Below are 21,950 nucleotides of genomic sequence, written 5' to 3' on the forward strand. Positions count from 1 at the left end.
CGACTGTGGCGGAGAAGGCCCGAGGGGCTCTGCGTTCTGGAGCGGCGTTGCTGGGGCTGGTGGCTGCTGGTGCCTAGCCTGAGGAGAACCGCGAGCTTGTTCAGTATATCCTGCCGGGATCCCAGCCACGATGAGCGCTGCCAGGGAGTCTCACCCGCACGGGGTGAAGCGTTCAGCTTCCCCAGACGACGATGTAAATAACAATGGCGGAATGGATGAGGGTTGAGGCCTACTAAAGGCTGGGGTAGGCCGGGCTTGGTGGATGGAGGAGGAGGAAGCGCCTAAGGAGGCTCGAGGGGGAAGGAACAAGAAAAAATGACTGGGAAATACCTTTCGTAATGAAGCGCTGGAGAGTCTGAGAGCAGGAATCCTGCATGGGCCTGCGAGGCAGGAAGGAGATCAGAGGGGCGAGGGATGGAAGTTCAGTGGAGGGGTCGTCGTACTTGGTTTTACTGATGAAGCGGGGTTCGTAGGCCTTTCTGCTCAGCATAGAGACGGCAAGACCCTCCTTGTTTAGGGTTTAAAATGCGTCTGTGACAGTGGGGAAGTACTCGGGCACATTTGAACAAAATTTCCTGCCTGGATGGTTTTTGCAGTGAACTGTGCTGCTAGTAGTATAGTTATCCTTAGCTTTACTCGTAAGAGTAAACGGAAAACGATATTGAACCGAAAAACTGTACCAGGGTCGTAATTCGGTACTGGCATAATGTGATGAGGTCCAAGACTGTGAGATGTGGAATCCTATTTTGATTTTAAATATACCTTATTCACATACCCCCAAGCCTCTGTGGGTTTAAATTAACAAACGACCCCTTATGTAACCAATTAAATATTGATGGCTGTGTCAGGTGATGGAAATTCTCAACTATGGTACTTAAGTTTGTTTTGTGTTGTGGTATGTGTGTCGGAGCGCTAGCGCAGTATCATGGAAATTGTAAGTAACCTACAAACGCGAAAGTAGGTCCTTCATATGATGAGTAAATGTCTTGAGAGCATTGGTAGGGAAATAATATTGGGATGGGAGCGTGGAGAGGTCAGGAGCATCTAACTTTGACTTAGTGTATTTAGAACATATTAATTCTTATATTTTCTATAGTGCAGTTCAGTGCCTTTCGTAATATAAAAGGCTCACTGAATACTACTTTGTACATAACGAAATAGTGCTAAGACCTATCCGTCTTTGGGTAGAAGGTGGAGTGAGACTAGAATAGTAAGTATCTTTAAGGAAATTTAAGCCTGAGGAAAGATTAGTATCAGTAAAGATTTAGGAGATGAATGTTTATCTACTGATGTTTATTCATGTTTTCTATTCTCCCTGCTTCTGGCATTTAGATCTTTTGATTTTTAAATATTTTTAAAACTGAAAAAAAAATATTTTTAAAACTGTAAAGTAGATACATCTATTGTGGAAAGTCAGTAACGTATCAATCGTTTTTAATGAACATCCACTGAATGTAAAAGATAATTGAAGTTTTTTTGCTCATTTACCTCACATGTACTTCAGGGTAACAAAACATTTTGTGATGTTAAAGTAGATACTCAGTCACAGCATACAACTGTAGGAAAGTGCTGACAGTGAAGAAGTAAAAGTCACTAGGATATGTATTGAAGAAAATTTATTGTAGTTCTGTAGTAATGTATATTGAGCATGAACTGCATGTGGTGGCAAATACCTGTAATTCCAGCACTCTGGAGGCTGAGGCAGGATTGCCACTAGTTCAAGGCCATCTTGGACGACGTACTGAGTGCAAGGCCACCCTGAACTTCATGATGAGACCCCGCCTCAAAACAAAACTACAGCCAAAAAACAGTCTTGAGGATAAATATAATGGTTTCATTGGTTTGGTAGGAGTGGAAAAATGAGTATTACAGGGAGTGGGGCGGTTCATTTGAGTAACTAGTGAATAACTTCTAGTATATCAGGCACCCTTGTGTTTTTTAGAATGTAACACTTTGGCAAAGTATTTGCTCTTTAAGATAATGATTTTTTAAAAAATAAGATTACTGTGAAGATATTTGCCTTTGCAGAGACTGCTGGGCATTGAACCCATGGTCTTGTTCATGCTAAACGTGCACTGTACCACCAATCTACAGCCCCAACCTGTATTTGCTCTTTTAATAGAAATACAGAGTCAGGAAAGTTGATTTTTAGACAGTTGTAACTGCAGTCTGTAGATATTCTCAATATCCTAATTTGGTCATGTACTGTATGGTGTAGAAAAGAGCCAGAGGATTTATGGCCAGAGAGGTGAAGAAAGTCATCTACATCTCTATGCCTTAGTGTCCTTATTTATTAACGGACTGTGGTGACGAGCTTTTGAGAGAATACAAGTCAAAAATTATTTATAAGTTATAAAACAGTCCAGGTTGAGCTTCCCTTATGGTTAGAGCCAGAAGTAATTTGGATTTGAGATTTTGTTTTTTAATTTGGGAATATTTACATTTACATAATGAGATATCTTAGAGATAGAACCCAAATTTAAATAGGAAATTTGTTTCTTTTTTTTTCCACTTTTTGAGGCGGAGTTTCACTATGCAGTTCAAGCTGGCCTTTGACTCACAGCTATCCTCCTGCCTCAGCCTCCTAAGTGCTGGGATTATAGGCATGCACTATCACACCTGGCCATGAAATTCATTTAATACACAACTTAAAAACATAGCCTAAAGATAATTTTATACATTGTTTTTAGTGTGGTTAGTTTTGATCTCTCACAAGAGGTCATATGTGGAATTTTCCACATTGGCATCATTTTAGTACTCCAAAAGTTTTGGAGTTTGCAGCTGCTTAGGTTTTCAGAGTTAAGGGATATTCAACCTGCATGCAGTTCTTTGGAGTTACTATTCCTAAGACAATCTTTTAAAGAACTCTTGTCTTTGTACGTAAGGAATTTAAACTAGGTAAATGTTGTCTAGGCTCACAGAGCAAGTGATTTAGTGCAACTTAGAAATGGAGTGCTGCTAGTACTTTTTAAAAAGCCATATTAAGCCAGAAATAGTTGAAAACTGAATGACCTATGAAAAGGTATGAATGGTCACCCAGGAAGGACTAGAGATTTGTAACTCAGGTTGCCAAAATTATAAAAACATATAGTCCCTTCTACCAAAAGAATTTAGAAGAACCACAGTGGGTCCAGTCTGGTACAAATACTTTTACTGTTGTGCCCATGAAATGAAGTTCTTAGTCTTCTGCAAATAATTTTCAGAAGTAGTGAAAAATGACATCAGGAATTTTAATATGAATTTAACAATAGCAAACCCAGATTTCTATTCTACATTTTTATGATTTTGATGGTATATATGTCTTCTCATTACACCTAATTGCTCATCTATCATGTATGAACCTAGAATGTATAGTTTAAGATTTTATATCTATTTCTAATCGGTTTTAGCTTTGTCATTACTTCTGATTCTTGAATTTGCATGACCAAAATATAATAGTTTGTGTTTTTTTTTTTTTTTTTGAGACAAGGTCTTGCTATGTATTGTACACTAGCCTTAAATTCACTGTAGTCCAGGCTGGCCTCAAATTCAGAGAGTGATCCTCTTGCCTCTGCCTCCTGAGTGCTGGGATTACAGGAGTGCCCACCACACCTGGCTAATAACTTGAATTTTTTGAAACCTTTGATTATTTACAACTTTGAGTTAAAGAGGTGTTTGTCAGTCTTTACTCCATAATTGCAAAATGTTTTCATTTTGTAGATTATAAGCTCAGAATGATCAGTCTAGTGAATGTTTTCATTTCTGTATCATCTTTTTCCTTTCAATCACTTTTATATACACACCTGTCTTCTTCAATCTTTATTTACTTACAAACCAAGTGAATTTTGCTTGCACAAACATAAAAGATTAAGTAAAAGTTACACATCCTTTTAGAAAACTGAGGTGATCCTAGCTCCTACTGCCAAATATTGCAAGGTGAAGTCTTGTTGACTGATTGCCCAGATGAGGGAACCATATTTCTTTTTTACCCCCTTTTTTTCCTTTGTCTCACACTGATTCTTGGATTGGAGAAAAGTCATCTAGTATTGCATCATCCAAAGACTCACAGTCTGAGATTGTTACATATAGGTAATTTCACCCTCATTTTTAGTCTGATACTATTCCCTGTCATTTTCTACTCATCTGGTTTTGAGGTTTTGGTGCTGCTGCTGCTGCTGCTGCTGCTGCTGGTGGTTTTGGGGTTTTTTGTTTTTGTTTTTGTGTTTTGGTTTTTGTTTGTCTAATAGTTGTTAGTTTTCTTTGCCATTATGAAAAATTGTGAATTCTCACCTGTGATCTTTGAATTCTAAAAGCAGAAAACATGGTTTCTTCTTGAAATATGATACAATATATACTTGAGATACAATGTGAAAGGTCTTCCAGCATTCTAGTTGCTTACTGTTTTAGTCATTTTTAGCTTGCTTGGAATAATTGATGAATTCTAATGAACTAATTTGTACATTTGTTTCAAGATACAGGGGAAAATATAGTCACTGGAATTCCATAATATTATTTAGATTTATGAAAGGGTCCAGTGAGCCTATTGGTGATTACAAAATAAAATGAGGGGCTAGGGATTTAGCTCAGCGGCAAAGAGCCTGCCTGGCAAGCGCAAGGTCGTGAGTTCGGTTCCCCATACCGGAGAAAAACCAAAAAAAAAACAAAACAAAATAAAATGAATCTTAGTCTCTATCCTTTTAGAAAAGAAATTTTCTCTTTGTTCTTTGGAAGACTTTTAGGAAACTTACGGTATTTCAGTTCTAACAGAATTGCTGAAAAGGAACTGAAAGATTACAATTGGGTTCAGTAGATCTAATTATATGCCGTCCCTTAGGATATCACTAAAGCCAGAATTTTTAAAATTTAAACTAGCAGTTGTGGCAGCCTTCTTGGTTCAGAGTACTGGGTGCAGTAGGTCCCTTCAGAAAGCTCTAGGAGTGGGAATTAAGTTGTGGTCTCCACTGCATCAGCATTGTTTAGGGATTTGCTAGCAATTCCAGTCCTGATACTGAAACTCTGGGGGTACAGACCAGCCACTAGGTGACTCTGATTCATGGCGATTTTTGAGACCCAGAGCTCTGTTGGAAAAGAAGTGCTCTACCATGAGGTAATAGAAAAGGAGTATATTTGAATTTGAGTGTGAAGTATATGCTTAGATTAGGCAAGAATAATGAACCCTGTTAATAGTTAAAACTGACAAAAGAAACTTGGAATTATAGGTAAACTTTAAATGTTTCAGTACTTATTTTTATGCAAAAAAATAATAATAACAATTTCTCTTCCAGCTTGGATCTAGCAATTGGGAGGCAGCAGACTTGGGCAGTGAAGAGAGAAAACAAAAGTTCCTCAGACTTATGGGTGCAGGAAAGGTAAGCGTCATTGGTATGCACCTCGTATTTTTTTATATGAAAAGAATGCTTTTCATGTGTATGTGAAATCATAAAGACTAAATACATTGGAAGCACGTTTTCCTGTTTGGTATGATTTCTTTATGAAGTACAACCAGCCTAACTTCGTGCTTAAAATTTGTACTATTTCTGAACTGCTTCTAGAATTCTCAGTGCCTTTAATACTAAGGTTGGAGACAGTTTAGAGAAAAGAGATATGAAAGTTTATGATTTGCTGTTAGCCTGGTGATTTTGGTAGAAGCTATTTCTGTGCAGTTACTTTGTAGGAACCGATATCAAAAATCTGTTGTACTTCATAGCTCTATTCAGGCCTTGAATTAGAAACCAAGAACTATTTTTTTATGTAAAGACCTAATTTTAAGAATATTATAATGTGTTTTTGAAATGCCTTTTAGTTTAATTAACATAAAGTATAAAATGCAAGTCCCTTGAAGCTACCAGTTGATGAAAATCCTTCCTTTTTCCTTGTAGTTAATTTTTACACACAAATGCAATAGTCTCTGTACAGTTATTTCTGGACATTTTTTTTATGAGCAAGTAACCTTATTTTCATAACATTTTCACAGTAATCTTCCTACAAAGTAAATTTGAGAGAAATAGAATTTTAAGAAATCTTCAAAATTTCGGTTCATTTATTTGCTTAAAAGCCCTGATTGAACCCAAGGCCTCCAAGTTGAACTACATCCCAAGTCCCTCCCCCGCTTTTTGTTTGAGACAGAATCTTACTGAGTTGCTAAGTTACCCAGGCTGGGCTCAAACTTGCAGCCCTTCTGTCTCAGCCTGGGAAGCTTTCTTTCTTTTTAAGCCACCTTAAAATGAAATTCAGCCATTTGTTTTTATTATATATGGGAATACATTCATGCATCTTACCAACAATTACTGATTATCTGCTATATGCCAGGCACTATATGAGGTCCTGGGGATCACAGATCAATAACCTATGTTTGGAGCCATCATGTGATGGAGGAAATACAGTAACGGTTCAGAATTATAATTGCTATGGAAGAGCCATGCACATAATGCTGTGGAATCATAAGAGGACAGCTAACTCTGGCTTAGCAGTTCAAAATAGCTTCCCAGCGCTAAAATGGATCTGAATCCAAAATTGATTTGAATCTGAAAGAATGAAAACTTAGATTATACCAGTGGAGTTGAAGGTAGGGAAAGGTCATGTAAAATATAAAGACTTACATAAAGAAAGCATTTCTATAATTTTTTACAGGACTGGGTATTGAATCCAGGACATTTGCACTAAGTTACATCCCTAACCCATTTTTTATTTTGAGATGAGTTCTCATTAAGTTGCCCAGGCTAGACTCAAACATGCTAGACTCAACATCCTCCTGCTTCAGCCTTCGAGAGTACTGGGAGTATAGGTGTGGGCCACCACACCCAACTTGGGATATTTAATCTGTTTTGTAGCTACAAAGTATATTCCTGACCTTCACCAGCTAGCTTGAATATTTTATTGGTTATCCTCATCCTAGAATAACTTGATGCCATTATATTTACATTCAGATTTTATTAATGGAGTATTTGTCTTACATTGTAAAGTGGTAGTACACTGTACCATTGATTTGCTTAAGTGTTAAAGGCATTTAAAGTACTAATATGCTTCAAGTTTTCAAGTAGCATCATACTTGGCCATCGTTTCACAATAGGAAATAGGAAGGTTTGCTAGTATATATTCACAGATAATTGGTTAAGATTGCCTTGCAAAGAAAATCTTGTTTAAGCTTTCAGTCTGTTTTAATGAATAATTTATTTCTCCACCCTGTGAAACTAAGTATGAACCATTAAGCGTGGACTGGACGGCGGGACTCAGTGGTACCTACCTATAATCCCAGCATCTCAGGCAGCAGAGGCAGGAGGATTGCAAGTTTGAGGCCAGACTAAGCAAGTTAATGGGACCTTCACTTAAAATTTTAAAAGGATTGGGGATATAGCTCAGAAATAAAGAGTGCGTGCCTAGCACGTACAAGGTACCCAGTACCACACACAAGCGCAGACTAGACTGATAAATTGAGACCGGGTTTATATACATACATGTATTTGATCAATTTTTGTTACTTTGAATAAGATTATTTTTATATTTTATAATATTGGATTGTTTTAAATTTTGTTCTAACAAGTTGGGATTAGTTTATTATAGTCTGATAGTAAAGAGTGAGCTACTTGGTTGCAACATATTGTAAATAATAATTATTTTTAAGCTGGGCATAGTGGCACACACTCATAGTCCTGGGAGGCTGAGACAGGAGGGTCACAAATTTGAGGTCGGCTTGTGCTATAGTAATGAATTCAAAGCCAGCCCTATAGAATGAGACCTTGTCTCAAAACACCCAAAAAAGTAATAATGATTTTATTTTTTATTTTAAAAAAGTATCACTTTGTACAATATAAGTCTCTTAATTATTTCATTTTATCTACCTAAATAATCTGTTTACTGTCTATGAAAGTCCTAAGGCATGGGAAAGTAATGGGAGGAAATGTAAAGCGACTCATATAACTGGACCTTTAGGAAAGAACATGCTTAGGTTGACTTAATTTTCTAGTTATCTGTCCGTCTCCTTTAAAATTGTGCTCTGGGTCGGGCGTGGTGGGCTTGCCTGTAGTCCCAGCACTTAGGAGTCTGAGGCAGGAGGATTGCTGCAAGTTCAAGGCCAGCCTGGGCTACATAGCAAGACCCTGTCTAAAATAAAAAAGTTCTGATCTGATCTCTACCCCTACTTTATACCTTAACCCCTTATTCTGCTCTGTGTGGTTTTAATGGCGCTTGTTACTTCTACTATGCTATAATTTGTATATTTATGTCTGTCTGTTTCCCTTCCCCATCTCTATGTAAGGTTTATAAAGGTGAGGATCTATTTATTTGCTTTTCTTCATTGTATCCAGAAGCCTAGACTAGTTTATAGTTGATAATGAGTAGTTAAATTAATAGTCTCAATTCTGATATTTTCTATCTTATAGAAGGAACACACTGGTCGTCTTGTTATAGGAGATCACAAATCAACATCACATTTCCGAACAGGTAAGAAAGTAAAATACAATTAAAATGGAGGTGCTAAATTTGATAAATGAAATCCTTGTACATATTTTGGAATATTCCTCTATATAGAGTTGTATTAGTCATTAAAGTATTAGCATTGAAAATTAACTATATAAAAACATGTTATATGTGTCATATAGATAGATATGTATATAATACATGTATATAATATATATCATATAGAGTATCAAATTTTATGTATTCTGATTAGAAAGGGTAGGAGGGTATATATCCTGTATGTCATGGGTTCCCAGTCCCCAGAACACAGACTAATACCACTACCAGTCCGTGGCCTGGTAGCCACAGGGCAACACAGCAGGGGGTGAGTGGCAGGAGACTGACCAGAGGCTGATCTACAGCAGCTCCCCACCCTTCCCATTACCACCGGAGCCTCCACTTCCTGTCAGATCAGCAATGGCATTACATTCTCATAGGACCACGAACCCTACTGGTAACTGCACCCATGAGGGATTAAAGTTGCGTATTCCTACGAGAATCCAATGCCTGATAATCTGAGGTGGGGCTGAGGTGGTAGTGCCAGTGTTGGAAAGCTACTGCAAATACAGATTAACATTAGCAGAGGTTTGATTGCACAGAGACCATAACGAATCAGTTGCTTGCAGACTCTTCTGAAAATCTTATGAACGAGTGGCAAGCTACATCTGGTGGCAGGCTGTATACTGGCCGTTAAGTTGATGTACTTCAATTGTACAGTTACATCTGGTGGTAGGCCTTTAAGTCAGAATCTGACACATACTTCAGTCTGTACAGGACGCACCCACTACTGCAATTACTACTTCCGTCCTTGTCTCTTTCCCACACTGCACACTTCTCCACAGTTTTCGTAAGTACACAGCCTGAACCTAGCCAAACTGAGTAAAAAACAAATGTCACTAGGAAGTTTCCTTTCAAATGGGAGCAGGAAGCAAAGAAGCAGCACAAGACTTTAAGACTGTCACCAAAAAAAATTTAAAGCAGTAATTGCCAGCATTTTGGCACCAGGCAAAAGTTAATGGAAGATAATTTTCTTCAGAGTGGGAGTGGGGGATGCTTGAAGCACGTTATATTTATTGTGCACTATATTTCCATTGTATTGCATTAGAGTAAATAGTTAAATAATTAGAAAATTCAGCACAGTGCACAGTCAGTGGAAACCCCGAGTTTGTTTTGAATAGACCACCATTCAGGGGTGACGTGATACACAGACAGCCGAAGTCTGTTACTGTGTCCAGTCTACCCCAAAATCTGGTTTTGGTTGCTGTCACTGCAGAAAACCCTGCTTCACAAAGGTAGGATTTGGGGTTTTTTTTGTTTTTTTTTTTTTTGGTTTTTCTCCGGCACCGGGAACCGAACTCACGACCTTGCGCTTGCCAGGCAGGCGCTTTGCCGCTGAGCTAAATCCCCAGCCCCTAAAGGTAGGATTTTGGAAGTAGAAGCTACAGTGCTTCTGCAGCAAACCCCGGACATTCCGCTGGGTTGACCTTAATCCAGAATGTGAAGATTTGAAGTGGTCTCAGATGTACTTTTTAAGGCAATTGTCATTTGAGATCTAAGGAATTGTAATCCTCTTCTAACAGACAAAATCCATTATCCTGGCTTACTGACAAATGGCTCAGGACCCACGCCTTCCCAGTTGGGCAGGGGGCTCTTCTGTGGTTGGCGGATAACGTTCAAACTCTTGAAAGCTGGGATAGATGATCATGGACTGACAGCTGAGAGAAAGACGGCCCTGGCTCAGTCTCCTTCAAATATCTCTGCTACTGTTTGAAACATGCCAGAAATCCCAATGTTTACTTATCACCCCCTTAGTACCAGTTTGGCTTGGAATACAACCACTTTATCGGCCAACTTGAACACAGTTGTCTCCTAACATGACAGACTGAGCTTGTTGGGCAGGGTGGATATGTCACACAAGCAAGCAAATTTTGGGATCCTTTTATGTCTTTGAAATGTACTGCCAGTGGTGATCGTTTTTCAAAAATGCATCTCTGGAGTGGCTTTCATAACTCATGAAATCTGGCTACCTTGCTTCTGTGTATAAGAGAAGACATGTGCGTGTTGTGTGAACAGACATGAGTTAAGGATATGTACTTTAATGACATATTGCACATGTTAAGTTCAGGTGCCATTTTTCTGTTACCCTCCATTCCTCTTGGGTGACACAGTGCGCAGACTCGATTTCAGAAGTGACCCCTTTGACCCTAATGGTGAAACTGGAAAGCCGTCCCACTGTGACACCGGCTCAATCTATACATATACTGACACAGAACGACCAATTCACTTTTCTTGATGTGTTATCAAGAAACTTGTATGCTGTGCAGCCAAAGCGCACATAACACCCCCTTGTGCACATCCTCCTGAAAGTTAACACAAAAACAAGCATTGTCGCCTCGTTGTCAGCATCGGTGATCTCGTCAACCTGGCTGGACTCCAGTGTGCCCCAGTGGCCTCTGCTGTTTCCTCAGTTCATCTCACTGTGGTGCTGGGTGGAAGAGGAACGTGTGTCACCTTTTGAACTACAGCTTCTCTGGTCGCTTCAGAAGCACATCTACTGAAACTGAGCTACAGCTTCTCCTGACAGCTCACGGCAGATGTCCTTGTCAGCAGGCAGGATCAGCTCTTCCAACAGCAAAGGGCTGCTTCGCTTTAGCAGCGCATGAGCCCCTGAGAATGATGCTCTCAGTGCAAGACACTTTGGGTGAAGTGCTGGCCTTTGACAACTGCTTCTGTTCAGTGTGTTTGCATTGTTTTCTTTTGAAAAACTCCAAAGGCCTGTCTTCTGACGCGCGGTGCTTGTTCTTCCTGTGGAGACGGTTTCATGCGTTGGGTAGCTGGTCACCACACACTATACAAAGTGGGCTTGGAGGATGTGAGTCACCTGTTGCAATGAACCCGTAATTTAAGTGGGACTCCTGGTATTTTTCTTTCAATTGCTCCCTCTTTTGTTGGTGCTCCTAGAGTCCTCTGCTGTATCACTAGGTCTTTCCCCTTTTTCCAAGAAAACTCTACCATGACATTTGTTTTTACTTATTTTGGCTGAGGTTTGCTTACCAAAACTGTTCCTGAAAAAAAAAAAATAGTGCAGGAAAGAAGCAGGGACGAAAGTGGTAAATGAAATGGGTGGGTCACCTATAGACTAAAATAGGTGTCACATTCTGACATAAAGCCTGCCACCACGTGCAGCTGTGTAGTTGAAATGCATCGACTTACTTGCTTCTGTAAAGTCTGCCACCAGATAGTGCTTCCTGGTCACTCGTCACTCCCTCGTGGTTTTAGAAGAGTTTGCAAGCAATTGGTTTATTTTGGTCTCTGCAGTCAAACTTCTCTGCTAATGTTAATCTGTATTTGCAGTCACTCTCCCACACTAGCATTACCAGCTCAGCACCACCTCACAGTATCAGGCATTAGATTCTCACGAGCAATACACAACTTTGATCCCTCATGTATGCAGTTAAAGTAGGGTTCGTGGCCCTATGAGAGTGTAATGCCATTGCTGATCTGACAGGAGGTGGCGCTCAGGTGATAATGCAGATAATGAGGAGCTGCTGTAAAGATAATTGAACCCTTTCTCAATTGGCCATTACTTCCTGCTGGGTGGCCCAGTTTATAACAGGCCATGCATACTCAGTACTAGTCTGTGGCCTGGGGGTTGGGAACTCATGATTAAAAAGAAAAATACCGAGAGTCCCACTTAAATTACGGGTTCATTGCAACAGGTGACTCACATCCTCCAAGCCCACTTTGTATAGTGTGTGGTGACCAGCTACCCAACGCATGAAACCGTCTCCACAGGAAGAACAAGCACCGCGCGTCAGAAGACAGGCCTTTGGAGTTTTTCAAAAGAAAACAATGCAAACACACTGAACAGAAGCAGTTGTCAAAGGCCAGCACTTCACCCAAAGTGTCTTGCACTGAGAGCATCATTCTCAGGGGCTCATGCGCTGCTAAAGCGAAGCAGCCCTTTGCTGTTGGAAGAGCTGATCCTGCCTGCTGACAAGGACATCTGCCGTGAGCTGTCAGGAGAAGCTGTAGCTCAGTTTCAGTAGATGTGCTTCTGAAGCGACCAGAGAAGCTGTAGTTCAAAAGGTGACACACGTTCCTCTTCCACCCAGCACCACAGTGAGATGAACTGAGGAAACAGCAGAGGCCACTGGGGCACACTGGAGTCCAGCCAGGTTGACGAGATCACCGATGCTGACAACGAGGCGACAATGCTTGTTTTTGTGTTAACTTTCAGGAGGATGTGCACAAGGGGGTGTTATGTGCGCTTTGGCTGCACAGCATACAAGTTTCTTGATAACACATCAAGAAAAGTGAATTGGTCGTTCTGTGTCAGTATATGTATAGATTGAGCCGGTGTCACAGTGGGACGGCTTTCCAGTTTCACCATTAGGGTCAAAGGGGTCACTTCTGAAATCGAGTCTGCGCACTGTGTCACCCAAGAGGAATGGAGGGTAACAGAAAAATGGCACCTGAACTTAACATGTGCAACATGTCATTAAAGTACATATCCTTAACTCATGTCTGTTCACACAACACGCACACGTCTTCTCTTATACACAGAAGCAAGGTAGCCAGATTTCATGAGTTATGAAAGCCACTCCAGAGATGTCTTTTTGAAAAACGATCACCACTGGCAGTACATTTCAAAGACATAAAAGGATTCCAAAACTTGCTTACTTGTGTGACATATCCACCCTGCCCAACAAGCTCAGTCTGTCATGTTAGGAGACAACTGTGTTCAAGTTGGCCGATAAAGTGGTTGTATTCCAAGCCAAACTGGTACTAAGGGGGTGATAAGTAAACACTGGGATTTCTGGCATGTTTCAGACATTAGCAGAGGGGCTGGGAATTTAGCTCAGTGGCACAGGTCCTGCCTGGCAAGCGCAAGGTCATGAGTTCCATTCCCAGTACTGGAAAAAAAATTAAAAACAAAAAAACCCCAAACATTAGCAGAGATTTTTGAAGGAGACTGAGCCAGGGCGGTCTTTCTCTCAGCTCTCAGTGCATGACTGTCTATCCCAGCTTTCAAGAGTTTGAACGTTATCCGCCAACCACAGAAGAGCCCCCTGCCCAACTGGGAAGGCGTGGGTCCTGAGCCATTTGTCAGTAAGCCAGGATAATGGATTTTGTCTGTTAGAAGAGGATTACAATTCCTTAGATCTCAAATGACAATTGCCTTAAAAAGTACATCTGAGACCACTTCAAATCTTCACATTCTGGATTAAGGTCAACCCAGCGGAATGTCCGGGGTTTGCTGCAGAAGCACTGTAGCTTCTACTTCCAAAATCCTACCTTTGTGAAGCAGGGTTTTCTGCAGTGACAGCAACCAAAACCCGATTTTGGGGTAGACTGGACACAGTAACAGACTTCGGCTGTCCGTGTGTCACGTCACCCCCGAATGCTGTCTACTCAGAACAAACTCAGGGTTTCTACTGATTCTGTATTGTGATGAGTTATCTAATTATTTCATTATATATTATAGTATAGTATAATAATAATAATAGAATGTAGTATGCTTGGACCGTCCTGCAGTCACCTTCTGTACCCCTGTGTCAATGGAAAAATTACACTCTGAAACTGGTCCCTGGTGCTGAGAAGATTAGAGATCCTGTGATATGTACATGTGATATTCTGACCAAAATAGTAGTTCTTTTCTGATTTCACGGTTACTAATTCAGAATGGATATTTTAATTAGAGTAAGGTTTTATCCTTCATGTTGCCTAATGAGATATGTATAGATTTTATCTTCCTTTTTAAATCATTTTTATTTTAGACCTTTTTCTTTGTACAGATTTTTTAGTATATATGATACTTGGCTTATTACACTTTTTTTAGTTTACTCACTGTCTTATTCTGAAAGCTTTGAAGAAAGAAATAGGCTGTGGAGTCTGAAGAAGTAAACATTTCCTTTTTTTAATTTTAGGGGGAAACTTTTTAATAAAACCTGAAAATGAATTTTAATTTTAATTTGGGTCTGTTAAAAATTAAAATTTTAACCTGCTAAAAATTGGAACTATGGGCTGGGCATGTAACTCAGTGATGGAGTGCTTGCCTAGTATGCACAAGGTCCAGAGTTCAATCCCCAGTACCACCAAAAAAAAAAAAAGGCACTAATCTTTGACGTCATTATAATGGCATAATCTCCTAGTCTAAATTGAACCCAAATAATTTGACTTCATACTGATCTGGTATGTGTAGCACATTTTATAAATTAGTAGGTCTTTTGTTTAGATAGCGTTAAAAATTTGTTTCAGATTGATTTATGTTGCCACATAAGGCAAAAAATGAGCATTGCATAATGAAAAAATATTTTAACTCCTTCATTTACCCTTAGGAACTTTATGAATAAAAATGATTGACATACTTTACCATTTGTGACTAACACTCGAAATTTCTCATATATAAGTTTATACATACACAGCAAACTCCAGGCATGTTGGTAAAATTCTAGTTCTGGAGTAGTAAGTCCATGGGTGGGTGTCTGTTTCATCACTTACATGCAGCAGAATATATGTATATTAAATATATATACCTGTTTCATGATGAAATAAAATCCTTTTAAGTTTACGTTGCTTCAGTTAGCAAATAATAATCCAAGGAGGCATAAAGAAGAGAGCTGTTGCAAGGTCACTTTCATTTAGCCGTTCACTAAACAGAATTGCCTATCTTTTCACTTTTTGTTTGAGAGAAAGTCTTGCTCTTCAGGCTGGCCTTGAACTTGTGTAGTGCAGGACAGCCTCAGATTTGACCTCAGCATGCTGAAATTACAGTTGTGCACCACCATATCCAGCCCTTCTCACTATTTCTGTTCAGAAATAGATGTTTTGCTTTGTTTTGTTTTAAGATGGTTTTTTTCATTGGAGGGTTTTTTTTAGGTGACTTGGAAAAAAGCTGTCAAAGGAGTCATAGCTGAGCATGGTGGTGCATGCCTGTAATCCCAGGATGGGGGAGGCTGAGGCAGAAAGATCATCTCAAGTTCAAGACTGGCCTGCACTACATAGTGAGTTCAAGGCCAGCCTGAACTATATAGCAAGTCTCAGAAACTAAATAACGGGGCTGGGGATTTAGCTCAGTGGCACAGCGCCTGCCTAGCCAAGTGTAAGGTCCAGAGTTATATTCCTAGTACGCGCCCCCCCCCCAAAAAAACATCAAAAACCAAACAATAACAATAGCAAAAAAAAAACCCAAAACCACAGACTAGTCATTACAGTTGTAGTGAAAGGCTCATTTTTGAAAGAACTAATCATAAATACATCTTTTAATTATTGTTTATTAGGTAGCCACTGTGCTATAGATAACGATACACAAAATTCATTGTAAAATTAGTTGCATTTAGAGAATTCAGCTCTGAATATAATAGCGTCTGTATAATGGGTTTTTTTTGTGTAATCAAATGTTTTTATTAATTTGACTGAAACATAACCAAAGTAAAATGGACATGCAGGGGAAGAAGACAAGAAAATTAATGACGAACTGGAGTCTCAATATCAGCAGAGTATGGACAGTAAATTATCAGGAAGATATCGACGACATTGTGGACTTGGCTTCAGTGAGGTAGTGATTAACTTGCTTTCATTGATTGGGACGATAACCAGTGGCTAACTTGTTGTTATAGATTGGGAGGATAACCAATTTCAATGTGACATCCTTTCTTTTGGATTACCCTAGCAACCAAGAATCCTAATGTCAGAAGGCTGTCTTTTTTTTTTTTTTTTTTTTTGCGGTACTGGGGGTAGAACTCACGACCTTGCACTTGCCAGGCAGGCACTTACGCCACTGAGCTGTATCCCCAGCCCCAGGAGGCTGTCTTTATAGAGGTAATTAAAATGTTCTTATTGCCCAACTGAATCTCTCTAGACAAGCAGAAAAGATGTTTTTAAGAATTTAAAACTGTTTTGTAATACCAGCCTGATGTAAATTCTGCTTAATCATTATGGTACATCTTTCAGAGGCATAAACAACTGCTCACAAGTTAGATAAAATACACAAATTTAAAATACTACTTGAGTTCTCAGTCATTTCCTAAGTGATCTCTTTTTATGTTAATAAATAAATGTATAACTACGGATTACTCCAAAGTCACATAATACACAAAATGTTGAGAACTTATTTCTATATAAAAATTGTTTAATTTTTTCCTTAGTAAAACATACTGTTTTGGGAAAATAAAATTATTTTCAAACTACCAAGAGTGAAGACAGACGAGTGGTCTTCCGATTCCTTTCTTACATCCCTGGAGATCCCTGATCCTCAGTGCTGAGTTCTTCCCTCAGCAGCCTCTGGTTATAGTGCAGTCTTAAAACTGCTGACATAATAGAACATTGGGCCTTTTTAAGATTCTCACAAGCACCCTTTCCCAGTTGTGTACTGGCTAATATGAGTGGTTTTAAGAAGAGCCTGTTGACTGGTGTTGCAGGTAGAAGATCATGATGGAGAAGGTGATGTGGCAGCAGATGATGATGATGACGATGATGACGATTCACCTGATCCCGAAAGTCCAGATGATTCTGAAAGTGATTCAGAGTCAGAAAAAGAAGAATCTGCTGAGGAACTCCAAGCTACTGAGCACCCTGATGAAGTGGAAGATCCCAAAACCAAAAAAGATGCAAAAGGCAACTATAAAATGATGTTTGTTAAATCCAGCGGCTCATAACTCCCAAACACTTAGCCTTTGTATTAAAAGTAAGCCTTAGTGTTACAGTGCACAGTGGAGGACTGCTTACAGAGCACAGACCTTTGTATTATAATTTTTAAAAAGGCCCTTTTAAATAATTACAAAGTGTTTGATTTCAGATGCCATGGGTTACACTTTTATGGGCATGACTATAACCATTTTTGTAAAGAGCAAGAGTTGTATAAAATAAGAAATAAATACAGTACTCAACTTCCTTTCATATCAGCATCATCAGCCCTCTAGCTCACCTTGTACCCCTGCAGATACATTTGGGGGGAATACTTTTTTGTTTGTGGTAGCTGTTTCATCTTTATTTTTCCTTTCATACTTTTCTCTTACAAAAGTTCATGTGATACTGTGAGATGTTCATGAAAAATATTCCTTAGTTATACTTTGTTAAAGTAGAACTACTTATCATGAATATTTCTGTTACCCGTCACAATCTAAAGTACTGTTGGCAAAAGACTAGATACTTACTGATTCAGCTCTTCTCTTTTGGACCAAAGTCACATGAGAACAAATATATTAACACCCATTAGGATGAAAGTACAGCTGTCATACTTTTGGAATGTTATGATCCCAAACAGTCTTTATATAGTTTGAATTATACTGTATGTTAGATTTTTGATAAAATTTGGCCAATTTTTACAGAAGAAATTATTTCTCTGGTAATTTAGTCCTATCTACTTGGAAATATGTAAAACTGGATTTTTTTTTAAGTAATATGTGACCAAATTTCATTTTTTTTTCCTTAAGGTCTAAATAAAGAGAAAGCAGTTTCCCATATTTTGTTGTGATACCTTTATCCTCATTATTGAAAAATGAGGAATGGGCTCAGTGAACACAAAGCTGAAACAAACGCTTTTATCTCAGTGCTGTTATTTTGATTAATACTAAAGAGAAGTATTAATTTGCAGTTTTATTGCTGCTTCTGTTGGTGTAAGATTAGAATCACCTGACCATGATGCAGTGGACTTGCACCGTGGGTTACCATAAATACATTATTTTAGAACACTTGGTTCCAAAGTCTTAATATTTCGAAGTATTAAGTTCAAAGACATGAGTCAAACTTTTTTGTGACCTAAAGTGTTACACAACTAGATGCTTAAGTATGTGTTTGGTGTGTTGGACTCTTCTTTAATCTCTACATTATTTCTAAATTTAGAATGTGTTAGAGTACAGCAGCTACAACAGGTGACTTCTGGATTATAGATTGTGTCTTACAATATTTTTCATCTTTTAGACCCTTGAGGTTCGAGATATTTTAATCCCTCACATTGTTTTTGGGTTTTTATGTGGGGTATTTGTTTTGGGGGAGGGGGTTGAGACAAGGACTATGTAGCTCAGGCTGGCCTGGAACTCACAGTGATCTTCCTGCCTCACCATCCCAAGGGGGGGGTTTACAGATGTGCGCCACCACACCCGGCCTCATGTTAAAATAAGTACTGCTCTCTGTGGTTCAAATACATGTCTGGGTGGTAGACAGTATGTGCAAATCATGTAACAAATACCTGCTTTGAAGAAATTTGGCCACACATTTTTTTTTTAACCTTTTGTGTTTTGGGACAGGGTCTTGCAATGTAATTCAGACTGGCCTTGAACTCCCAGGAATCCACCTGCCTCAGCCTTCCAAGTACTGGGATTACAGGCCACCATGCCTTCAAATCAGTCTTATTTCAGCCATTGATTTTCAAATATCTAGCCTGTAGGATTACATATTACAGTTAATTTAATGAGAAAATGAAATCTTGGTTTGTGTTTCATAATGGAAGGAGAGAGACCAGTAACATTTCAGAACAAGTATTTTCATCAGTTCATCACTTAAATGATTGTTCACGCCTTGCTTTTAATATGTAAATAGAAATACCTAAAATAACTACACTGGGTGGCCATTTCCTTTAAACTGCACATTAGAGATTTTCTTGCTTTAATTCATATGTTACTGGACACTGACAAAATTTAGGATTAAAATTAAGATGAGTTCTGTTGGTCCACATGTCTTAGCGTCAGGCACCACATTAAACATAACTGTCTTTCATGCATGAACCTTTCCTTAGCGAGTGGGGACTGCGGGACAGAAGGCGAGCTGGGCGCGGCGTGGTGGTACGCCCCTATAATCCCAGCACTCGGAAGCCCAGGCAGGAGGAACATAGGTTCAGCCCCAGCCTGAGCATCCTAGTGACTTAATGAGATCCTGTCTTTAAGAACAAAAACATGTTGGGGATGTAGCTCAGTGCAAAGGCCGTAGGTTCAACCTCCAGCAGCTGGTGGGGGGGACCCCAGTGTTAGGCTGTTGTATTGATGTCTGCTAAAGAAATACTGGGGAGAAGGATAGGAAAGTAGTGCTTGTACAGTCCAGCACTATTACTTGGGAAGTTTAAAGGCAGCTTTTCCCATGTGTTAATAATTTCCATACTTGAAATGTCTTCATTGAAAAGAATGTTTTCAGAGACAAGGTACAGTGTCACTTGTAGTATTAGGGGAAAGTTCTCAACTTTTTCTAAATTTTTTTTTTTACTTGTTTTCTTTTCTGTATGTAGTGCTAAGTATCAAGTCTCTCTTACATAAGAAAATAGAGCCCTTAATTCCCTGCACTTGCACCTAGCCGGTCCTCAGCCGTGGACCACTGGTCCGTTGTGCCCTGAGTCCTACCCCAGCTCTACCACCTTGGTGACCTTGGTCACAGCTTGATCTCTTTCGATTCCTTTCCTCATCAGTGCGATCAGAGTAGCAGTAGTAACTACCTTGTATCACCGTGAGAATTAGGTAAAAAATTGGGTAATTGGGTAAAAATTGAGACTTGGGTAAAAGCTTAGTGTGCAGGTTATATGTGATTAATAAGTGCTAGCGATTGTTAATCCTTTGTACTTTGTAAGCCTAATGCTCTTAACTATCCTTGGAGTCTTCAACCTCTTCTATAATCTTGACTCTTTTCTGTTAGCATTTGTTCCGGTATTTTACATCTTAAAAAAACAGTGGCACATGCCTGTAATTCTGGCACTCAGGGAGTCTGAGGCAGGAGAACTGCAAGTTCGACGCCAGCCCTGGCAACTTAGTAACTTCAGTGAGATCGTTTCTCAAAAATAAAAAATGTTAAAAAGGAGTAATGGATGTAGCTCAGTGGAAAGCTGATGGGCTCAATCCCCAGTGCAATTAAAAAAGAAGCTTCAAGTACCATATGCTTCACCTGTAATCAGTCTGCTCCATACCTGCTGTATTCCAATTTTAATAATTGGTTTCTTTTTCTTTTATTTTCAGTGGTGCTGGGGATTGAACCCAGTGGGGACTCTGTCACTGAGTAACATCTCCAGCCCTTTTTTTTTAACTTTTGAAACAGGATCTTTCTGGGGCTGGCTTCAAACCTTTACTCCTACCTCAGCTTCCACCGTAGCTGGGTTTACACATGGGCTCCACCACGGCCAGCTGATAGCTACCTTCCGTTACTGTAGACTTCCTCACTGCTGTCCCTCCGTTATTCCACTCCCAGTGTGGCTTCTACGCCCCTCTGACATACCACACTGAAAAGCTACTTCCACCGAATCAAAGACTCATTTTCCCAAAACTCACATACTTTTTGGTTTTGACTGGTTAGCGCTACTGGACATTGTTGCTCAGTAGTCTTCACAGTGGAATATGCACACTCCTACAGTTCAGCTGAGAATTTCCCAAGCTTGTATGTCCATGAGTGCTTACTCTCAAACTGATCTGCCTTAAAACTACTTCTTTCACAGCTTTTCTCCCACTGGAGGAAGGAAAGGCAAGACCTCTCAGCCGTCCCCAAACTTCTGCCACGGATGACACAGCACAGAAGCCCCAATAGTTACTGGCACTATCCTCTTGGACTTGCCAGTCTCCAGAACTGTAAGAAAAATTTGTTTCAGTGCTGGGTATTGAACCTAAGACCTTAAACATGCTGGGCAAGCACTCCCACTGAGCTGCACCCCCAGAGCTCTTTGTCCATTAGTCTATGCATTCTGTTACCATGGTAGAAAGCAGACTAACACAGGCGGTTTCCCTCAGAACTGGTAGAGAACTAAATTGTTGGCTGATTAAAGAATAAATTTTGATGAAAAATCACTGGTTTCAGGGGCTTGAGTGAATTTTCTAAAACCTGTTATTGACCATTTTTTCATGTGAGCAAGGTTTCTCAGTGCTTTCATCTGCAGAAACACAAATAGAATTTTCTCCTCTAGGAACTCGCAATTGTATCCGCTATCTCCACGTCATTTTTCTTTATTTTTTCAGCCCTGTTTAGTTTCCCTGTGATTCAAGCAGTGTATATTCTCATTCCAATGTTACTTCCATTTTTATGATTATTTTATTTTTAAATTCTGTCCCTTAGTTCTTCTAGCTCACATTTCATTCTTTGCTTCCATCATATGCTGCATTTCTGATGTGTGCTATTATTTTATAGATCAATCTTTCATTAAAATTAAAACCTGAAATTTTTCATTACAATTTTCAAATATGTTGAGGCAGCATTCCTGATGAATGTTCTTCATCTGCCATTTATTTCTCTTTCATCATAGTAGTGTTATACAGAGCTCATGCTGGTTCTTTTTTATTGATTGGTCAACTACAAATACTGAAGGCCTGCTGCAGGCCATACACTCTTCTACACATGGGGAGGACAGCAGTGGACAAGGTCAGGCCCTGCCGTAATGAGGCCCTTCTCCTGGGGGAGGAGAGACACACACCGGTTGTACATGTTGGATAGTAACAAACACTAAAACGGGAAAGAGAGGCAGTGATGTAGCAGAGAATAAGCCAAGGACAGCAGATGGTTGCAAGAGGAGTTTGAAGAGCAGGAACGAGATCATTACAGCCGTAAGATGA

General features: G+C 39.5%; 1 protein-coding gene across 2 annotated transcripts; it reads left to right on the forward strand.

The window, feature by feature from the left end:
• Positions 1–3: 3 nt before the first annotated feature.
• LOC102005702 (chromosome unknown open reading frame, human C11orf58) lies at positions 4–21,191 on the forward strand. 2 transcript variants are annotated; one of them, XM_005380367.2, is made up of 6 exons: positions 4–193; positions 5,265–5,348; positions 8,358–8,418; positions 15,885–15,994; positions 16,857–17,052; positions 20,846–21,191. In XM_005380367.2, the coding sequence occupies exons 1-6, from the start codon at positions 131–133 to the stop codon at positions 20,932–20,934; spliced, it is 603 nt and encodes a 200-aa protein (XP_005380424.1). In that variant the 5' UTR covers positions 4–130; the 3' UTR covers positions 20,935–21,191. The 2 variants fall into 2 exon arrangements, with proteins under 2 accessions (XP_005380424.1, XP_005380425.1); XM_005380368.2 differs by lacking the exon at positions 20,846–21,191 and having other exon boundaries at positions 5–193; positions 16,857–17,334.
• The last annotated feature ends 759 nt before the right edge of the window (positions 21,192–21,950 follow it).

The sequence above is a fragment of the Chinchilla lanigera genome, unplaced genomic scaffold (genome assembly GCF_000276665.1).
Source record: "Chinchilla lanigera isolate Chin_1 unplaced genomic scaffold, ChiLan1.0 scaffold00013, whole genome shotgun sequence".
In the NCBI taxonomy this organism is placed as follows: Eukaryota; Metazoa; Chordata; class Mammalia; order Rodentia; family Chinchillidae; genus Chinchilla; species Chinchilla lanigera.